This window comes from Urocampus carinirostris, chromosome 7, assembly GCF_059441175.1.
Source record: "Urocampus carinirostris isolate Australia breed hairy pipefish chromosome 7, RoL_Ucar_1.0, whole genome shotgun sequence".
Taxonomy (NCBI): Eukaryota; Metazoa; Chordata; class Actinopteri; order Syngnathiformes; family Syngnathidae; genus Urocampus; species Urocampus carinirostris.
Window position 1 is genome coordinate 24243423 of NC_142355.1, and position 18807 is coordinate 24262229.

The 18807-nt window shown below is 37.2% G+C and overlaps 1 protein-coding gene and 1 non-coding gene across 4 annotated transcripts in view; both read left to right on the plus strand.

Annotated features, from left to right (window-relative positions):
* Positions 1-686: 686 nt before the first annotated feature.
* trnah-gug (transfer RNA histidin (anticodon GUG)) lies at positions 687-758 on the plus strand. Its single transcript has one exon. It is a non-coding gene; the product is annotated as a tRNA-His (tRNA).
* Positions 759-1534: 776 nt separating this feature from the next.
* The window catches only part of frmd5a (FERM domain containing 5a), an 84333-nt gene continuing 67060 nt past the window's right edge, over positions 1535-18807 (plus strand). For all 3 annotated transcript variants that reach the window (XM_088340265.1, XM_088340266.1, XM_088340267.1), the window contains exon 1: positions 1535-1953. In XM_088340265.1, the coding sequence (XP_088196391.1) occupies positions 1852-1953 (102 nt within the window). In that variant the 5' untranslated portion in view covers positions 1535-1851. The remainder of the gene's footprint in view (positions 1954-18807) is intronic.

An 18807-nucleotide genomic window follows, 5' to 3' on the forward strand; every position in this document is an offset into this window, starting at 1 on the left:
AAAAATACATGAACTCTCATATCAATGTTAATCATTATAAAAAATCATAGGTCCAGAAATTTGTATTTCTTCTACCTAGTGGAATCCCTACCTAAACGTTGCTGCCATGTTTGTCAGCTATCTTGTTGTTACACTGTGCGCTTGGCACTGGTTTCTGTTCGCATTAGACAATACAGTGACATCTAGTGGGTAAGTATTGCACACCGAGGCTTTAACGTTCCAACAGTAGAAAATGTATGAAATGTTTTATCCGCATTTCCATTAAACCAATGTTCTGGATAAAGGACGTTAGTCACGTGTACTTTCAAATGAACTTTTAAAGAGGTTGAATAACAACATCTAATTGTCTTAGAATTCCTATCCCTAGTTTAGTGTCGTACTACAAAGCTGTATTAATACTCTTATAACTTGAAAAGTTAACATTTTAACGACTTACATCGTTAGCCTAGCATAGCTTTTGAGATATAGCTTAGCTGAGAATAGCTTAGCATATAGCTGTTGCTATACGTCACGACCCTACTTTTACGCAAATATATTCGTCCACTTTTAAAAGTAAAACAGTTGTTGCTTTTGAACTACAATTTATGGAGGGAATGAAAACACTGTAAAGTGAAACACGGGTGCCGGATTTCGATCTAGAATAAATTGTAAAATTTTCATGTCTGCCACTAGTACTCGGGCAGCTCGCCGTGATCGTATAGTGGTTAGTACTCTGCGTTGTGGCCGCAGCAACCCCGGTTCGAATCCGGGTCACGGCAGTCCGGTAGTCAAATTTTTTGCATTCAAATTTCTTAAGTCGAAATATAATTGATTTGATGTTACATCAATGTCAACGTGTACATTTGCACTGTATTTTATACGTATTTTGTTAAAACAAATGTTAATGCCGTATAATGTTTCTTAAAATCAATTAAAAATATATACTGATATGTATAATAACTAACTGCAAATTCACTGCAAGTGGTTAAAGAACTAAGAAATATACTTAACGTTTTGTTTATCAGGTATATCACCAACTTGTTTACACAAATTATCCTTGCTTTTATTCTACATAGTCTCTATTGCAGTTAGTACATGGGTGTTTGGAAGGGTTTTATAGGGATAAATGTAACCATTATTAAGGGGAGCAAATGGCTGAGACTGATAAATAATTATGTTAACTTTATTCAACTCGCTTGTTTTGTATGAAGAGAAAGCGGGATGTTTAATTTTAATGTAATTACGTCATTTGTCCTGCAGGGGTCAATATACTCTCTACTATTGTTGATTGAGTTGACGCGTTGATTAAATTGAGTATTTTTGAATTGATGATTTGAATTTAGCAATCTTTCATTGTTTACTAAAATTTAATGAGCGTTTATTAGGGATTCTGATCTCTGAATTTGGTGTTGGGTTGATTGCAAGAACAATAGTACAGATAATAATGTTCTCTGAAATTGACATTATTGAGGACACTAAATGCGTAACTTTGATGTAGAATAAAAAAGAACGCGTCATTCCAGTGTTTCACTTTGACGTCAGGTCATATTTGGGAAGCCCGCTAGTTCAAGTTGCAGGACAGAATATGAATGGAGAGGTTGTGGTGGGGGCGGAAGACTGGGGAATCCGACCTCAAGCACACACACAACGAAGCGTCACTGCGTTTGGATGCAAGGCTTGCAAGCATCGTGGGATTGTTCCCTCCTCGTCACGTAGCACCGTCAACCTGCCGAGACCACAATGTTGCAGAGCTCTGCAAATCGGTGCACCGAAGCGGGTCTTTTCACGGACCCTGGAGCCCGGTCATCGTTGTGACTGCACGCCGCCGTTTGTGGCTGACATTATTGTTCCTGGCTGAGACGCACAGCCACGATGTTGAGCCGATTCGTGAGCGGCAGCGTCAGGAATCTGGAACGGGAATACAGTTGCACGGTCCGGCTGCTGGACGACTCGGAATATACGTGCACCATTCAGGTGAGTCACCTGTCTGGGCATTGCCATTTTGCTGAAGGCTTATTTTGAATCCTCTGTGGGATGCTGACACTCCAATTGCGCTTGTAGATTTGCTATTTCTGACAACCTAACGCTGATTTCGGCTGATGTGTTTGCCCTCCCTCCTGTGACCCACTATTGTCAAAACACATCAGCTAAAGGCCAGATTTGCTGTCCGCTCTGATATGGTGCTTGGTTGAGGAAATATCATATTTGCAGCTTCGCAATCCCTTATCCAGTGTGTAGGATACCCTTGAAAACGTTCATCTAAATTCGACCCATCAAGCAAAAAGTGGTTCTAACAAACATTGAAACCCCAGCAAGGTTCCCTTCCAATTTCTTTATTTGGTGAAAAAGTGAAAGTTGGGGAAAACATCTGTTTAAAAGCTTTATAGAGACAATATATAGAGGTAATTTCATTCATGAAAAGCAACAATTTTACATAACACAAGTCTCACTTGGAAGGAGCTGACGTAATTGTCTGGCATCATGCTGCAAAACCTTGCAAAAGCCAAAAAAAGTTGTGCGGTTTAGTCACTTTTAGTCTTTTTAGTTTGTATTCTCCTGTGTGCTTTTTAGCACTTGTTCTAATAGTCTTAAAATACACACAGTCACTTTAAAAACATTTTTAAACAACAATCTATTTTTACATTTTGATCCCGTTTAAGTTAAACCAGGGCTCACTAAGGTGGTGCCTGTGGGAACCAGGTGTGTCCCCTAAAAATGAGTATTCTGATACCAGTTCACAAAACTATCTCACCAGTGATGGACGATTGAGATTTTCTAGAAAATTAGATTTGTAAGGGTCATCGTAGACTTGAAAATTGTCTTTAAATACATGTTAAATTCTTCCCTAAAAATATTTTTAAAATCCCCTTTCTTCCTTTGTTCAGTCTGTGACTTAGGGCCGTAGACACATTTATTATGTAGTTATTTTGTATTATTATTTATTTTGTTTTAACTATTGTTTGTGTCTGTCTATTTGGTGTCCCGGGTTGTTGTGTGTGAAAAAGGTAGGAAATTTCTCTGTTTTTTATTGCGCACTGAATGTTTTTGTTAAGCATTTCTGAGTGGCAAGTCATTGGCTAAAACATGCTCGACAAATAAATGTTGATTTGATTTTGACATGTAAATCACTTTGTGCCCTTTAACTACCCAGGTGTTTTAGTGGTTGACTGAGCCTTTTTGACTTTACCTCTGACAATAACAACTGGACAATAACGCTAGTAACATAGTAATAACATAATGCATTGTTATTATAGAAATGTATATCAAACTGGTTGGCCTTCACGCTAATCCATAACAAAAGGGAGTTCTCAGCTTTGAAAAGGTTGGTGACCCCCGAGTTAAACAAAACAAACAAACAAAATACTTTTTTAGGATTAAATTTGTTGTATGCTGAATGAGCTAAACATAATCCATTTTTTTTCTATTGTACCAAAACATGTTTGAAGCAAACCCTTCCCAGATTTAGCCCCAAATCAGACGTCCAAAATAACCTTACTTCTGTATGGGAACAAAATGCATTAAGTCTCATTTTATTATATTGTGTTTTAATAGGAAATAGCCCTCTGGACTCGTGAAATTCCTCAAGAGGAAGATCAATGTAGATTATACCCTGAGGGACTCTTACTGTAGATCTATTTCCAACCGTGCGGTAACCCACGTTTGTACTTTCAACACTTGACACCGAGGTAGTTCGTCTGCGTCCGAAGTTCCGCTTTATTCCATAAGATGAGGCCAGGATGACTGTGGCTTGTTCCTTTATAAATTGTAACCATTATCACAAACATTTTTAGTCTCCTGATGTACAGTACGTTTAAGATTTTTTTGAGGTATTAGTAATAATAATAAATTGATCATAATGCTGCAGCACATGAGCAATATTTTCCTGTGCACTTTTGTTTTAATGTCTTGTTTTTACTATTGTTGGTGTATGCTGACACTTGGGAATGTGTGGAGCAGAATTTTTATTGCTTTGGATGAGAGAGTCCCACTACAATATTTTCACTTCCGATACTTTACCGATATTGCAGCCTGGAGTAATGTGAAATCCTGATATCATCCAAACAGATCTGAACAGAAATTCTTTATGGTGTTATCTATAATCACGATGCATGGTATGTATTTTAAAGCTGGAAAATGTCCTTCTGAAAACAATAATATCAACCTTAGACTAACCTGAAATGGAGACCTTTTATCAAAGCTTTGTAAAAAAATGGTGTAGTACCAACAGTGTAGGTTTGGTCTTGGCATTGGTTGGGACATAGGGTATTTTTTTAAGTGACCACTTGATATCGACCAATCACAAAACAATAATTGGTCAATATTGGTGGGGACTTGTCCCCTCCGTCCATGCCAAAGCTACGCCCTCGGGTGTGTTCTAGTGTGCTCGGCAAAATTACTTTTGGTGACTTGACTCTTGTCGGCAAAAGATAAACAGTAAATAGTACATGCTTGCTTAAATATATTTTCAGAATAGGCAAAAATGTGCACTACTTCTTTTTACAATACCAAAATTGCAAACAATAGTTTGAGGATAAAAGATCAAGATGATTATTATTTGTTGTTGACCCTCTCAGTATGTTAGAGTAGAACAATCAGTCCCAAAAATAGACTGATGAAGAGGTTAGTAAAACTGGTAGGAAAAAAGGGTGATGGTATGCACAGTGAACATCCATCCATTCATCCATTATCTGCACCGCTTATCCTCACTAGAGTCGAGGGGGTGCTGGAGCCCAACCCAGCTATCTTAGGGCAGTGGGCAGGGGACACCCTGAGCTGGTTGCCAACCAGTCACAGGGCACACAGAGACAGACAACTCACTCACTCATTCACAGCTAGGGACAATTCAAAAATTAACCTGACCTGCATGTTTTTGAAATGTGGGAAGAAACCAGAGTGCCCGGAGGAAACTCACACAAGCACTGGGTGAACATGCAAACTCCGCACAGGAAGGCTGGTAGCTGGATTTGATCCCATGACCTCAGAACTGCGCCGCGGATGTGTTAACCACTCAACCACTGTGCCGCCCACACAGTGAACAAAGGATGGAAATTCGATTAAGTCTTTTCCATCCCAATCAGGCAAATTAAACTCAGTTTTTATAATTTGTATAATCGTCCTTAACAGCAATATGTTTTGGGCTGGTGTCGGTGTTTTATTTCTGACAGACCCATACCATTCATTTCTGGCAATTGAAAAAAATGAACCAACATCTAACATTGGGGTCTTGAAGCGTTGACAAAATTATCCCTCGTAAAACTCCCAATGCAGCAGTATCATCTGTTAAGATGGCCAAGGTGCTCATTTGTCTTGCAGCAACTTATTGACGGGTTACCACTAGTCGGAAATAATTTATTGTATGTTCCTGCTGCTTGTACTAAGGAAGGTTCGTTAATAATCTATTCAAGGTATCATATTTCCATTTACATGGAGAGGATCCTCCTTAATGTGATGAACCGTCTTCGTTAATTAAGTAAGACACCTGTAAAAAGAAAAAGAAGACTAGCAACATCCTTTTGTAGCTACAGTCTTTCAATTGTAAACTTTGATGATGCCACACTTTTTTGTCCATGCTTACTCCTGCTGCGGAAAATAACCTGTCACATCAATTACAAAACAATTTCTTCCTTTTGGAGGATACAAAAAGTGGCTTAAAAAGACGTCCACAGAGACTTTGCTGACTAGACACATTAAAGCTTCGCCAAGGCAGCGTGAACCTGCCTTGGAGAACAATGAAACATTTATAACACCTTCCAGATTCTTCCCTACTTTGATAGCCATCAACAGGCTTACACTCTTCTTTTATTTCCCATCAAAAGGTGTGAAACCGATACTTTAAGATGGCGACTGGGTGTCAATGTTGTAAACAGACCTGTGTTTGTGCACGAGAGGGGAGCTAAAGATGGACAGCTAAGCCAGCAGGTTTTCTGTTTGCAGCAGTCGCCTTGTCAGGCTGGCTGAAGTCAACATGGACGAGGATAGGATGGGGAATGGTACGAAAAATAATAAGGAAAATGATACTGTCATCCAACTCAATATCAAATTAAGACTCTCAGAGTGGTATTGATTTGACAATACAAAATGCCATTGGATAGGTTAGGAAAAAAAATTCTCTGTTTGTCTGCAGATCTAGTACTGTTCACTAAACCATACAGAAAATAATGTAGGCCATATGAATTATTTGGGTGGTCATTTTTCAATTGAAGTAATTTTTACTAAGGATGTTTGACACCACCTTTTTTCTTCCCAATACCTAAAATTTGAGCAGTCATCAATGCCACCATTGACACATTGACACCGGGTCGCCATTAATAAGGAATGGTACCCACTATTTAGTCTATAAAATTCCCTCCATGCTGCAAAAAAAGAAAATGACTGATATTTTACTAACATAAATCTTTAAAACTCAACATATCGTTTTTCTTAATAGTTACTTTCTTTTGACTTGAATTTACTGCTCCTTTTTTCCCAGGTCACTCTTTTGTTAAATAAAAACTAGCACGCAGCTGTTACTGGTATTGGACTGATACCTTACAATGGCTGGTATCAGCAACAATACCGATACCTGGTATCCATACTTGTTAATGCTTGAATCTAACAGTTGGTTATTTTACTTTCAGCTCTTTATTTACTGTTACATAATGTTATTACCTGGCAATAGGTAACAAAGGTTGCAGCCTTATATCAAATTGCGAGCCCAGTACTTGATTGATCATTGTAGACTGAGAAAAACATGCTCTGATGCTAACAGGGAGTTAGCCAGACAATATTCTTCCAACCGTGAGACACATGGCGAAAAAAACAAACTAAAATCCACAATCGACTTCCCAAAAGGAAGCGAAAGCAAAAGAACACACATCTGTTTTAACTCCAAAACACGAGCTAGAAAGGCATGGGCATCACCAGGCTGTACTTGCCCCACACACGACAGAGGAAGTGAATAAATGACTGCCCCGATGACCCTGATGGTTAAGGGATTCGTGAACCATGATATAATTTATAGTATATAGAATTAAAATGTGTTTATTATTACTGTGTTTCTTCGTTTTCCTCAGTTTTTTGAGTTGTTCTGTGCAGCCCCTTGAGACTCCTTGTGATAAAGGGCTATACAAATATACATGACTTGACTTGACTGATTAAAGTAGTTAAGGTAATGGTGCATGTTTTGCATTGCTGGAGGACCGATACCTTAAAAAGGCTGGTACAGTCACTAATATCGATACCTGGTATCCGTTCTCCTTCATCCATTAATCCAACTGTTGGTTATCTTATTTTCAGCTATGGATTAACTTTTATAAATTGTTATTGCCTGGCAATTGGTAAAAAGGTTGCAGCTTTATAGCAAACATACTAATTGATTGTTTACTGTAGACTGATTAAAGTAGTTGAGGTAACAGGATTCAGCACAATGAAACCTGTGATTTCACATTTTTCCCCTCGTCTATTCACGATCACGTGAGTATTAGCATATTTACTCCTGAGAATGTAAAACGTAAAAGCTTGAGTAGGGCTCTCCACATTTTCAACATAACCCAATTTCATGTGGTCAGCTGCCATCTTAGAGTCTCTCCGGTGAAGTGGTGAGGAATTAGCGCTGGTTTATATCGGGAAGTGCTTTACTTTGAAGCACAGTGCCAGCATCTCTACGGTTGCTACGGTGACTCCACAGATACCCAAACTCGTTGTAAGATTGCTCACTTGTTACTATTGCCTTGGAATAGACTTTGAAAATAGTCTCTCTGTTTGTTTGGCCTCACACAAAGTAGCGCCATTTTTCATTTGAATTAGTTGCATGTGGGATAAGACCCCTCATTTAACGCTGATTTTCACTGGACAGGCTATGTCAGATCATGTCTATGATTGTTTAAACAGAACACGATACTCTACGAGTGCCATTTGACAGGGAATTTTTCCTATAGCTTCCCATACGTTGACCTGGTATGTCCTCATCTCCAGGAACTCAGCAATTGATTATGCGTTTGCCATACAGATGGATCACTTAACCTGGAAGGAATTTGAAGGGAACAATAACCTACTGTGTTCACTCAGATTTTTATTATTATTTTCAATTTCAGTTTTTGAGGATAGCGTAGGCGATTTGGAAAAAAATAATCAGTTAAACTAAAGATGAAAAAAACTTTAAATACGTCTTAAAGGTGGGGTGCATCATTTGACAACTTAAGGCTGCAATCACGATCTTAGGCCAATTGATGGCAACAGAGTATAACATGATTTGCGTGCATTTCTTAGACCCGCTAGAATAAACTCTTCTTTTTCATCTTTTGGGGGGTTTTGTTCCTCCCCAAGAAGGCCTGATGAATGTTAGATAAAAGCAGATAGGCATAATTAAATTCTAAACACATGGGCTCTTTGAACTCAGTTGGGCGTTATTAACACATACTTAATGGAAAAAATATTTAACTTTCAAATTTTTAAGGACACCTCAAACTATGCACCCCACCTTTAAGTTAGCTGTGTCTACACTACAGCCCTGGGCCATTTGCGACCCTTTTTATGTGGACTACAGCATATAATAGAAGTTGAGATTTTCTCATAAAAATGTTTAATATACATTACAGCTTTTTAATATTCAAATATTCAAATTAGCTGCGTATTATTTAAAAAAATGAAAACCTTTAAAGGAACAATGTTATAATTTTTCTGTGACCATAGTGAGGATAAGCAGGTCAGAAAATGAATAAATATATGTTATAATTTTTCCAAATGTCTATACAGTACTAATCCTATAGAAAGCTATTTGTGTTTCTGTGCACAAACATGTCAAGTCATGTTTATTTGTATAGCCCTTGATTACAAGAAGTCTCAAAGGACTGTACAGACTAAACTATAGAGTACTATTACCATCCCCTGATCTAAAACTTACATGAGGGCAAGGAAAAACTGCAGCATGAGGAAATGAAGAAAACTTGAGAAGGTGAACTTGAGGTAATGACCAGGCTGCAATGGAGGTTGCAACGACATTAACAGACAATACACAGACATCTTCAATATAAAATATAGGTAATGACAGAATGTGTGGTTGATAGCTTCCTGCTCCAAAATCTTGACCAAAGCACCAGGTTCTAGATCAGGATCAGGAACCTATGGCTCTCAAGCCATATATGGACCTTTTCATGAGTACATATGGCTTGGAAATCAAGTTTAACCCTTGCACATTTCTCTGTAACATTGATTTCATTGGTGGTCCAGTCCAGTATATATAGGGAACCTTCTCAACTACAGTTTACAGTCAGGGTGTCACACTAACATACTCCGTTTTGGCAGTAGGTCGCTTGTAAAACTTTTTAATGAAAGCTCATTAAACTATGTATGTTCAGTGTTGAGATACTTTATGATAAAAACTCGCTGATCAAACTGTAAATAAATAAAAACACTAGCAATTTGATTGGGTAAAGGGTAGAGGCGGGTGGATCTCTGCACACAGTGCATTCTGTGTCGTTTGCAGTATTTTGTGACGTTTTTACAAAAGAACTTTGGTTACAGCTTGTTTTGAAACCAAATTGATGGTCAAAATGGCTTTTTGTTGCAACTGTGCGAGGGAGACAAAATTTAAGTGGTATGTTTATATGGGAACCAGGCTCTGGTGTTATTATTATTTCATAGATTTGATCAAATAATCAAACGTTGATCAGTGAAATAAAATATGCTGAAGAACTAGCTTGGGTGGCTAGAGGGTTTGGCAGTTTGGTTGAATTTTGTCTTAAAATATAACGCGAGTCCCTCCAAACAATCTTTTAAATATTTTTGATTTTATGGCTCTTTGGGTTCAAAAAGGATCCCGACCCCTGTTCTAGCAAATGGCATAAATGAGGTCCAATGGCTTAAAATGCATGTCCAATGGCTTAAAATGCATGAACAAACTAACATAAACCCGATTTTTGGTGAGCATGGTAATTTACAGTAAAATAGGTTGTGTTGGATCTGTTTTTGCTTATTTGTATTCCACAGCGTTGCGATTGGTTAAACCTGTAGCACATGGTAAATCGCAATTAAGGATTACATCACTGTTGCGTCTAGTCGAGCTTGGCCGGCAAATTCTGACACGCAGCCCACGCTGCTCTTTTTCGTTTTTTGACAGTTTGTTACAGTATGTGGGATGAGCCGCTTGCAATGTCATGCCTTTTTGATTAACGGAGCTTTTTGTTGGATGATGGTTAATAATCTTTGTGTTTCAAACCACTTTGGCATTTCAACCAGTAAATCTGGCAACCTAGATTCTTCAAAAACACATTCTACTAGTTTGTGCGTTGAAAAACGACTAGTTCCTCCACCATATGTTAATAAATACTATATTTTCCAGACTATAAGGCGCACCAAGAAACCCAAAATTTGCCAGTAATTCTCAGTGAGCCTCATTATCCGGTGTGCTTTATAGAAAATGCGGTAAATATAATTGGAAATGCACATTACAATGAAATACTTCTACTTACAATAAATAAATGTACTTCTGATGTTTTTTCAATGTAACCCTCACTCTTGCTAGGGTTTTAATTTCAGGCGCTTTATATATGGAAAAATCTTTCGCAAATGGGATATTTTTAGGTGGGCTTTATAACCCGAAAAATATGGTAATTATAAACCATTTTCACTTTTACTGTTTCACTAGGAAATACTTTTCCTTCCATCCATTATCTGCACCGCTTATCTTCAGTAGGGTCGCGGGGGTGCTGGAGCCCGTTCCAGCTATCTTCAGGCAGTGGGCAGGGGAGACCCTGAACTGATTGCCAGCCAGTCGCAGGGCACACAGGGTCTGACAATTCGCTCGCTCATTCACACCTCGGGACAATTTGGACCGGCCAATTAACCTGACATGCATGTCTTTGGAATGTGGGAGGAAACTGGAGTGCCCGGAGGAAACCCACGCAAGCACGGAGAGAACATGCAAACTCCACACAGGAGGTTTTATCTCATGACCTCAGAACTGTGCCGCACACTTTTTACTTTATTTTTCTTTATTTTTATTATTTTACAGTACTTTACCAATTTGTATATTTATTATTTTAGAAAAATAATTATTTGTTTTTTCTTTAAATGTAATCTAAAATAAGGAAAATAATATTTCAGATTTTATTAGGAATTATTAATATTTTACTTATTTTTAAAGACTCAAACATGTCTTTATCTTCTGTGAAACACAGCTAATATCATTGCTGAGTGCTGAACTCCTGAAGTGTCTTTTGTGTATTTCTACGTACAATATTTTTGCTTTAATGTTAAAATCACATATTTCCCAAATTTTCAGGAAGTTTTACATAGACGGTATGAATATTTGCATGTAAGCTACGATTCATTTCATAAGGACACATTTAGAAAACGGTTACTCTTTGAATAACCCTAATAAGGTTTTGAGGGACCATTTCAATAATGAACAAAAACTAATTTAAAATATATTTTTTTCACACATGACTGAGAATATTTTTCAATACATCAGTAAAAAAAACAAATGTTACGACTTTGTTTTTGGTGTTTTTGTGTTTGAGGCTGAAATGAATTGATGGAGTCTCCATCATTTTACATAAAAAATACATTTGAACTATGACTGTTTAGAGTTGTAAGCATTTTCAAGGAACAAATTAAATTGGTTTCGAGCCATCAATCCAATCACCATTAAAAAACGTCCGTTCCTCTGTAAAATATCCCCTTGAAGGCATTCTGTTTTCTCTCTATTGTAGTCAGCGCCATTGTGGCTGGAATAAGTAGTCCTCTCCTATTCCCTAGTGTCTCTTTTGGAATGGAGAACAGCCATACAGGCTGTCAGTCTGCTGAGTCCTCCATTGTGTCGTGTTGTCTGGAAATGAAACGGGCTTTGGGTTTATGTTCCGCCTGCAAGCCTGAATATTAAAGCTCAAATAGAGTAAGGTCTCTGTGGCCGCTATTTCACTAATGAGGGTCTTGATCTTTATCCTCTCTTGGACCTTGTTCTACGAAAAGAGCACGGCGAGAATTGGATATAAAAATACCGTGGCAACAATGATTCGAGAAGGTTTGATCTCCTGACCAAGTGAAGGTTATTATCGTTGTTGTTGACATATTATGTATCTTTTTCTCTTTTTATCCTAAAAGCTAGGGAGGATTAATTCTGCCATATGTATAAATAAATATATAACTAAATGCATACATACAAATTAAAAGGTAAGATCTTAGGCCTGAACCCATCCAAAAGTAGAATAGTAGATAAGTAGGTCAGGCCTTAAATGTCAATCGCCACGTTCGGGTTCAGGCCGGGAAGGAATTCTCTCTCGCTGACTTTTTTTTTCTTTTTAAATATGCACCCTTCATTTGTTCTATGTTTCTTTTTCTTTGTGGAGGATCCGCGCTGCACAGCATGCATGCTTGTCTGCATGTGCGCTCTGCGGCACTGTTGGACATTGAGGAAGTGGGCGTGAACCGAAGAGGGATGGGGGTGGCAGTGTAGGCCAAAATCTGCCTTCTTCCTCCTGAGCCCTCACAAATGAAATATAAAAATTCGGGTATGCTTTGAGCTCAGTCCCTCAAATCAAGTTAATTGGTCGGGCTAGTTCGACCTTTCGAACCTGTGAGCCCGGTCGGGTTGAGCTGGCTTTTTCTTACCTCTACCACAAATATAGGCAATATGGATAAATGTACACAAAAATAAATCCCTAATACCTAAATATATATCTTAAATGAAATGCATTCATTTAAATGAATTCAAATGAAATATAAATGTATACATTGTAGTTACATGTCATACAATCACAGACAATGTAATCACTGTAAGAAATGTATTTGGTAAAAGTTTTTCTCTTTTTTAACCACAAGAAAATTTAGGACTACTGGCTGCTACATTATTGCTAAATTTTAAAAACCGTGGCTTTAAATACGTTGCAGAGGCTTATTCCATTTTTGGGGCGGCACTGAAAACAGCAAGTTGCTCTTTTCCACAACGTCCGTCCATCCATCTATTATCTGTACCGCTTATCCTCAGTAGGGTCGCAGGGGTGCTGGAGGCCATCCCAGCCATCTTCAGGCAGTGGGCAAGGGACACCCTGAACTGGTTGCCAGCCAGTCGTAGGGCACACAGACGCAGACCACTCACTCACTCAATCACACCTAGTGACAATTAGAACTGGCCAATTAACCTGACATGCATGTTTTTTGGAATGAGTGCCCGGAGGAAACCCACACAGGCATAGGGGAGAACATGCAAACTCCACACAGGGAGGCTGCAGTAGCTTGACTTGAACCCTGAACCTCCGCACCATGGGGCTGCGCGCTAACCACCTGTCCGCCGTGCCGGCTTTTTCCACAACTTATATGCTCTGAATACAAAACACTGTGGTGACCACTGGGAACATTTATGACACCCTTCGAGAGAACTTAGTCAATGTTTTGCCACCATTATTCATATAATACATAACGAGAGCAAAACGGGAGGTTTGATAGTACTTTATTCAATATTTTCTCATGATCCTTGAGACTTGATTGGTGGGTGAAAAAGTCTAAATTTAGACATTCAAATTGCAGTGGAAGTCATCTATCAGAGAGGAACGGTAACAAGCAAATACATTTAGTCCTTAACGGCAATGACAACAAGATCAAAAACATGTCTGCGTTGCAATCTGGCACCATTTCCGCAGTACGGTTGCCCATGGCACTGTCGTCTAGAAATGTAGGACTTACATTTTAAGCGTCGCAGCCCGTATTCATGTTTTCTTCTGGCGCAGTAGTACATATGTGCTCATCTTTGTAATGCCCATCTTGAACGGTCACATGCCTCGAAAAAACATGACGTAAACAATTTGGAGCTGAGCTGGAAACGACGCAGCAGAAAGCGGCACCATGTGTTCGCTGGACTTAAAATTTACGAAATGTATGTGAATTAGTCCATTTTTATGGCGGTTTAAGCCTGTGGCTTAAAATCCAGTGTGGCTTGTTCAAATACTAAATTGAGTTTTGTTCTTAAACTTGAGTATGCAGCTTTTAATCAGGTGCACCCTGTCGTCCGGAATTTACGATATATATTTTCTGGTTCTGGTCTTTCTGGATTTTACTCAGGTTCGCTTAAAATAGTGAGATGTATATTTAGAATTATATCCCTCAATTTAAAATTTGTTTCTCTTCATGTGTCCCTTTAAGGATCATCCACCAGTCACGTGTATTTTTACCACCCCCCTCAACGAACCTCTTCTTTTGTCCTCTTGTTATTTCATCCTGTCATCCCGACCTCATCTGCGCCACGGGTTACCTCCATCGCACTCAGCTTGTATCATCCCTTGGATCTGCCTCACTGCAGGCTGTTGGAGCTAATGATTCTTGCCACCCCTCCTTCCCGCAACCCTCTTTTCTCTTCATCTGTAAACTGTTGTCTCCTCTTTTTGCTTCTTGGGATGTTATTCCGTCCTTCAGGGTTGTCAAGTGTGGCCTCTTCCAATTCACACATACGGATGAGTTTGTAAACCTCCATTACATAATTGGTGTTGAATAAATGCCAATCTAGTGTATAAGGATATACTCATATATCCTTTCAGAATTTTATTTTAGAAGAAACTCTCTCGGGAAGTAAACTCATACACGTCATTTAATTAATACAGTATACATGAGAAACATAAGGCTCGGCAAAATGCTTAAAACAACATGGTGCGAATAAAGTGCTACATAAACCCATCACATGCAATTTACAATCATGAGTACATATAGGTATATTTATGTATGGATATCTTTTTAATCTAGTGATGTTTTGGGGAACCATACAAAATGTTATAGATTACAACTGATTCGGGATTGGTTTAATTAGTAATCGTCAAAAATGTTGGTTTTCATTTTTGTATTTTGTCACGCAACACTGCAGTCAGTTAATCAATCAATAAAAACACATATCTTAAAACATGACTTCATATTTACAAACATTTTAGGTATCATTTATATATTCATACATTTTAACATATTTTGTTCTAGTGAAATTATGAATTTTTTATATTTGGGTATAAGATCGGCAGCACGGCGGCACAGTGGTTAGCGCATGTGCGGCACAGTTCTGAGGTTATGAGATCGAACCTTCTGTGTGGGGTTTACATGTTCTCCCCGTGCTTGCGTGGGTTTCCCCCGGGCACTCCGGTTTCCTCCCACATTCCAAAAACATGCATGTCAGGTTAATTGGCCAGTCCAAATTGTCCCTAGGTGTGAGTGAGCGAGCGAATTGTCTGGCCCTGTTTGCCTAGCAACTGGTTGGCAACCAGTTCAGGGTGTCCCCTTCCCACTGCCCAAAGATAGCTGGGGATTGGCTCCAGCACCCTACTGAGGATAGGCGAGGCAGATAATGGATGGATGGGTAATGATGCAGAAAACAAGCAAAGTTTTACTTCATGGTACTTAAATATTTTGACAATTAAATTGGTATCATTTTCCCCAATTTTGTAAAATTATCTCGTTGTTTTTCTTAATTTTAGAGAAAGTTTTCCTTTTTTATTTTACATTAAGCATAATTATTAAAATGAGTAGAATGGCGGTTCCTCTGCCATCTAAGGAAAATATTTGCCCATTTTAAGGATGTATATCATAATTGTTTTAAGAGAAAAACAGGTGAACAATTTATTGGACCAAGAATAAATAAACTTTTTATTCAACCACATTTTGTGCAAATACATCAAGATGTTTTATGTATTGTAGTAAGTGGTTGTTGACATATAAAGTTCTTTTTTTGCATAGATTGATTGCCAAATATTTTCTACTTATTTCCACTTGTGAACCCGACAGCTGGTGTTTATCCCTCATTAATGTGATGTTTAACAGCACACGTTGGCACATTTTCAGCATTATTTTTAATACAGTACACATCATTCAATGAGAGGGAAAAAGAATTCACACCCATAAGAGATGTGCAAGTACAATTCTCCTAACCTCCCTGCACCCAAGCGCCTGTGAAAAGGCTGAGAAGTTGTTCTATTCCTCAGTGAAGCGCAGGCATGCTCTTTTTCTTGCAGATTTTTTGATCTTGCAGTAAAAAGAGTCAACAGAGCCACTTTTATTCAAATGTGCTGGTTCTCATAGGGAGCATAGCATAGACAATGTCTAGGTGACCTAGTGGGTTCATCACTTGTACGCATATCTGTTGCATGATGTAGGATCCATCAATCAATGCTTCTGTTACGATCTACAATCAGCTATTTTTGTTATCTTGCAACAGAAACATTGGAATCAAGTCATGCATGGCAGCAGTTTCCTTTTCCTTTGTGTATTTGTGTTTGCCAGCGCAGCAGTCACAAGAGATGAAAGTCTGTGAGAAGCAAATAGACTGACACGTGGATAAACAAAGTAAAGGTAGCCAGGCACCACAGACAATATATATATATATATATATATATATATATATATATATATATATATATATATATATATATATATATATATATATATATATATATATATATATTATATATATATATATATATATATATATATATATATATATATATATATATATATATATATATATATATATATATATATATATATATATATATATATATATATATCTCATCTCATCTCATCAGCCGTACCGCTTATCCTCATTAGGGTCGCGGGGGGGCTGGAGCCCATCCCAGCCATCTCCGGGCAGTGGGCAGGGGACACCCTGAATTGGTTGCCAGCCAATCGCAGGGCACACAGGGACAGACAACTCATTCGCTCATTCACACCTAGGGACAATCTGGACCGGCCAATTCACCTGAAATGCATGTTTTTGGAACGTGGGAGGAAACCGGAGTGCCCGGAGGAAACCCACGCAAGCACGGGGAGAACATACAAACTCCGCACAGGAAGTCTGGAGCTGGATTTGAACCCACGACAGGTTCCCATGACATGAACTGTGCCGCACAAGCCCTAACCACTGCGCCGCCGTGCTGCCCATATATATATATATATATATATATATATATATATATATATATATATATATATATATATATATATATATATATATATATATATATATATATATATAATATAAATATATATATATATATATATATAATATATATATATATATATATATATATAAAATATAAATATATATATATATAATATAAATATATATATATATATATATAAAATATAAATATATATATATAATATAAATATATATATATATATATAAAATATAAATATATATATATATATATATATATATATATATATATATATATATATAATATAAATATATATATATATATATATATATATATATATATATATATATATATATATATAATATAAATATATATATATATATATATATATATATATATATATATATATATATATATATATATATATATATATATATATATATATAATATATATAAAATCTGAAGACAATGCCCACCATCCTCTGGTAACGAGATTCTCTCTTGTTTTGGTTGAGCGCACACACAAAAATGCACCATATGGCATTGTGAATGCAATTCAGAGGGGATTGTTTTAAGCAGTAATGTTTCCCTTCGACTAAATTGTGTCCATCGAAATAGAGAGCTGGCCCCTTTTTTGCTGCGGGCAATGCCTTCGAATGCCTCATATGAAAAGGGATGGCCGATGGTTTGATTGCATGCTCCTGGTAACAAAGTAATATATATCTTTATAGGCCTATTAAACATGTTGCTGCTCCGAGGTGGCACAAAGGCTCCCAAAAAATTGTAAACAACGTTTCATTCTGCAGCACTAGAGCACCAACTGCTGCAATGGAGGACTTTCTCACTGGGTATTGAAGAGTCACTTGGAAACAGATAATGCATCTGTCATTAGTTTTATGAACTATTTTTAATCTTTATAATTTCTCAAGGCCAGTAAAGAAATAAAACACACTACTAGAAAAATTGTTCAAGACATCTCTGCCCACATATTGCTTCAAGCTAAATGCTCACTTGCTTTACTACGTTTCTCTCCACAGACTTAAAATTCTCCAAATTACTTGTTCAATTCTCACAACACTGTATTACTCCTACATATTCATTTCTTTGAACAAGTTGAAGATTTTTTTGCTCATCCATGCAAGTGGTTTGGTACAAATCTCTGATGTGTCCTACATTATCAGTCGCATGTGTCCTGTAGCTTAGCAATTGATTATCATGGGCCACTATTGAATCGTCCAATTACCCGCAATATTTAGTCATTAGTTCATTGGCTATGTCTTTACATGGAAAACGGTTGAACATGTTATCAGAATACGTATTATTTCGAACCATTATCATTACTTATTTTCTAAATTTGTCTTGAATTGGTAATTTGCTAATAAGTAAATCCCTTTCACTCACAAACAAAAGAAAGGTAACCTACAGATCAAGCAACGATCAACTGTTTCTCTGAGATAGGTCAAAGGTGCATTTGATGTACCATCAACTGGCAAGTATAAACAGTAAGGCTAGGGCTAAAGATAACCCTGCAATGTCTGACTATGAATTGAAATAAATGATTCAACATCAGAAAACATATTTCAAATGAGCTACATTATTTTATTTCACCCAGAATAATTCTTAAAATAAATCCTTAAATTTGAAGTATATATAAAACAAAATATGTCATTTTAATTTAAAAGAAGTCTTCAGATAAATCTTCAAATAAACAGGATACTGAAAATTACCAAAATTATCTTATTTTAGTAAAAATGCCTAAAAAATAATAATAATAATTCAAAACAGGCAAAATGGTTTCTGTAAACAGAACATTTAAAAAAAAAATTCTGTAAGATAATATTGTAAATGACAGTTATTTGCCAGTTGATTTTTTTACTTATAGGAGGATTTCTGTTATTTTGTTTATTTTCCCACTTTTTTCAAACTAGACTTTTTCCGTGTGTTC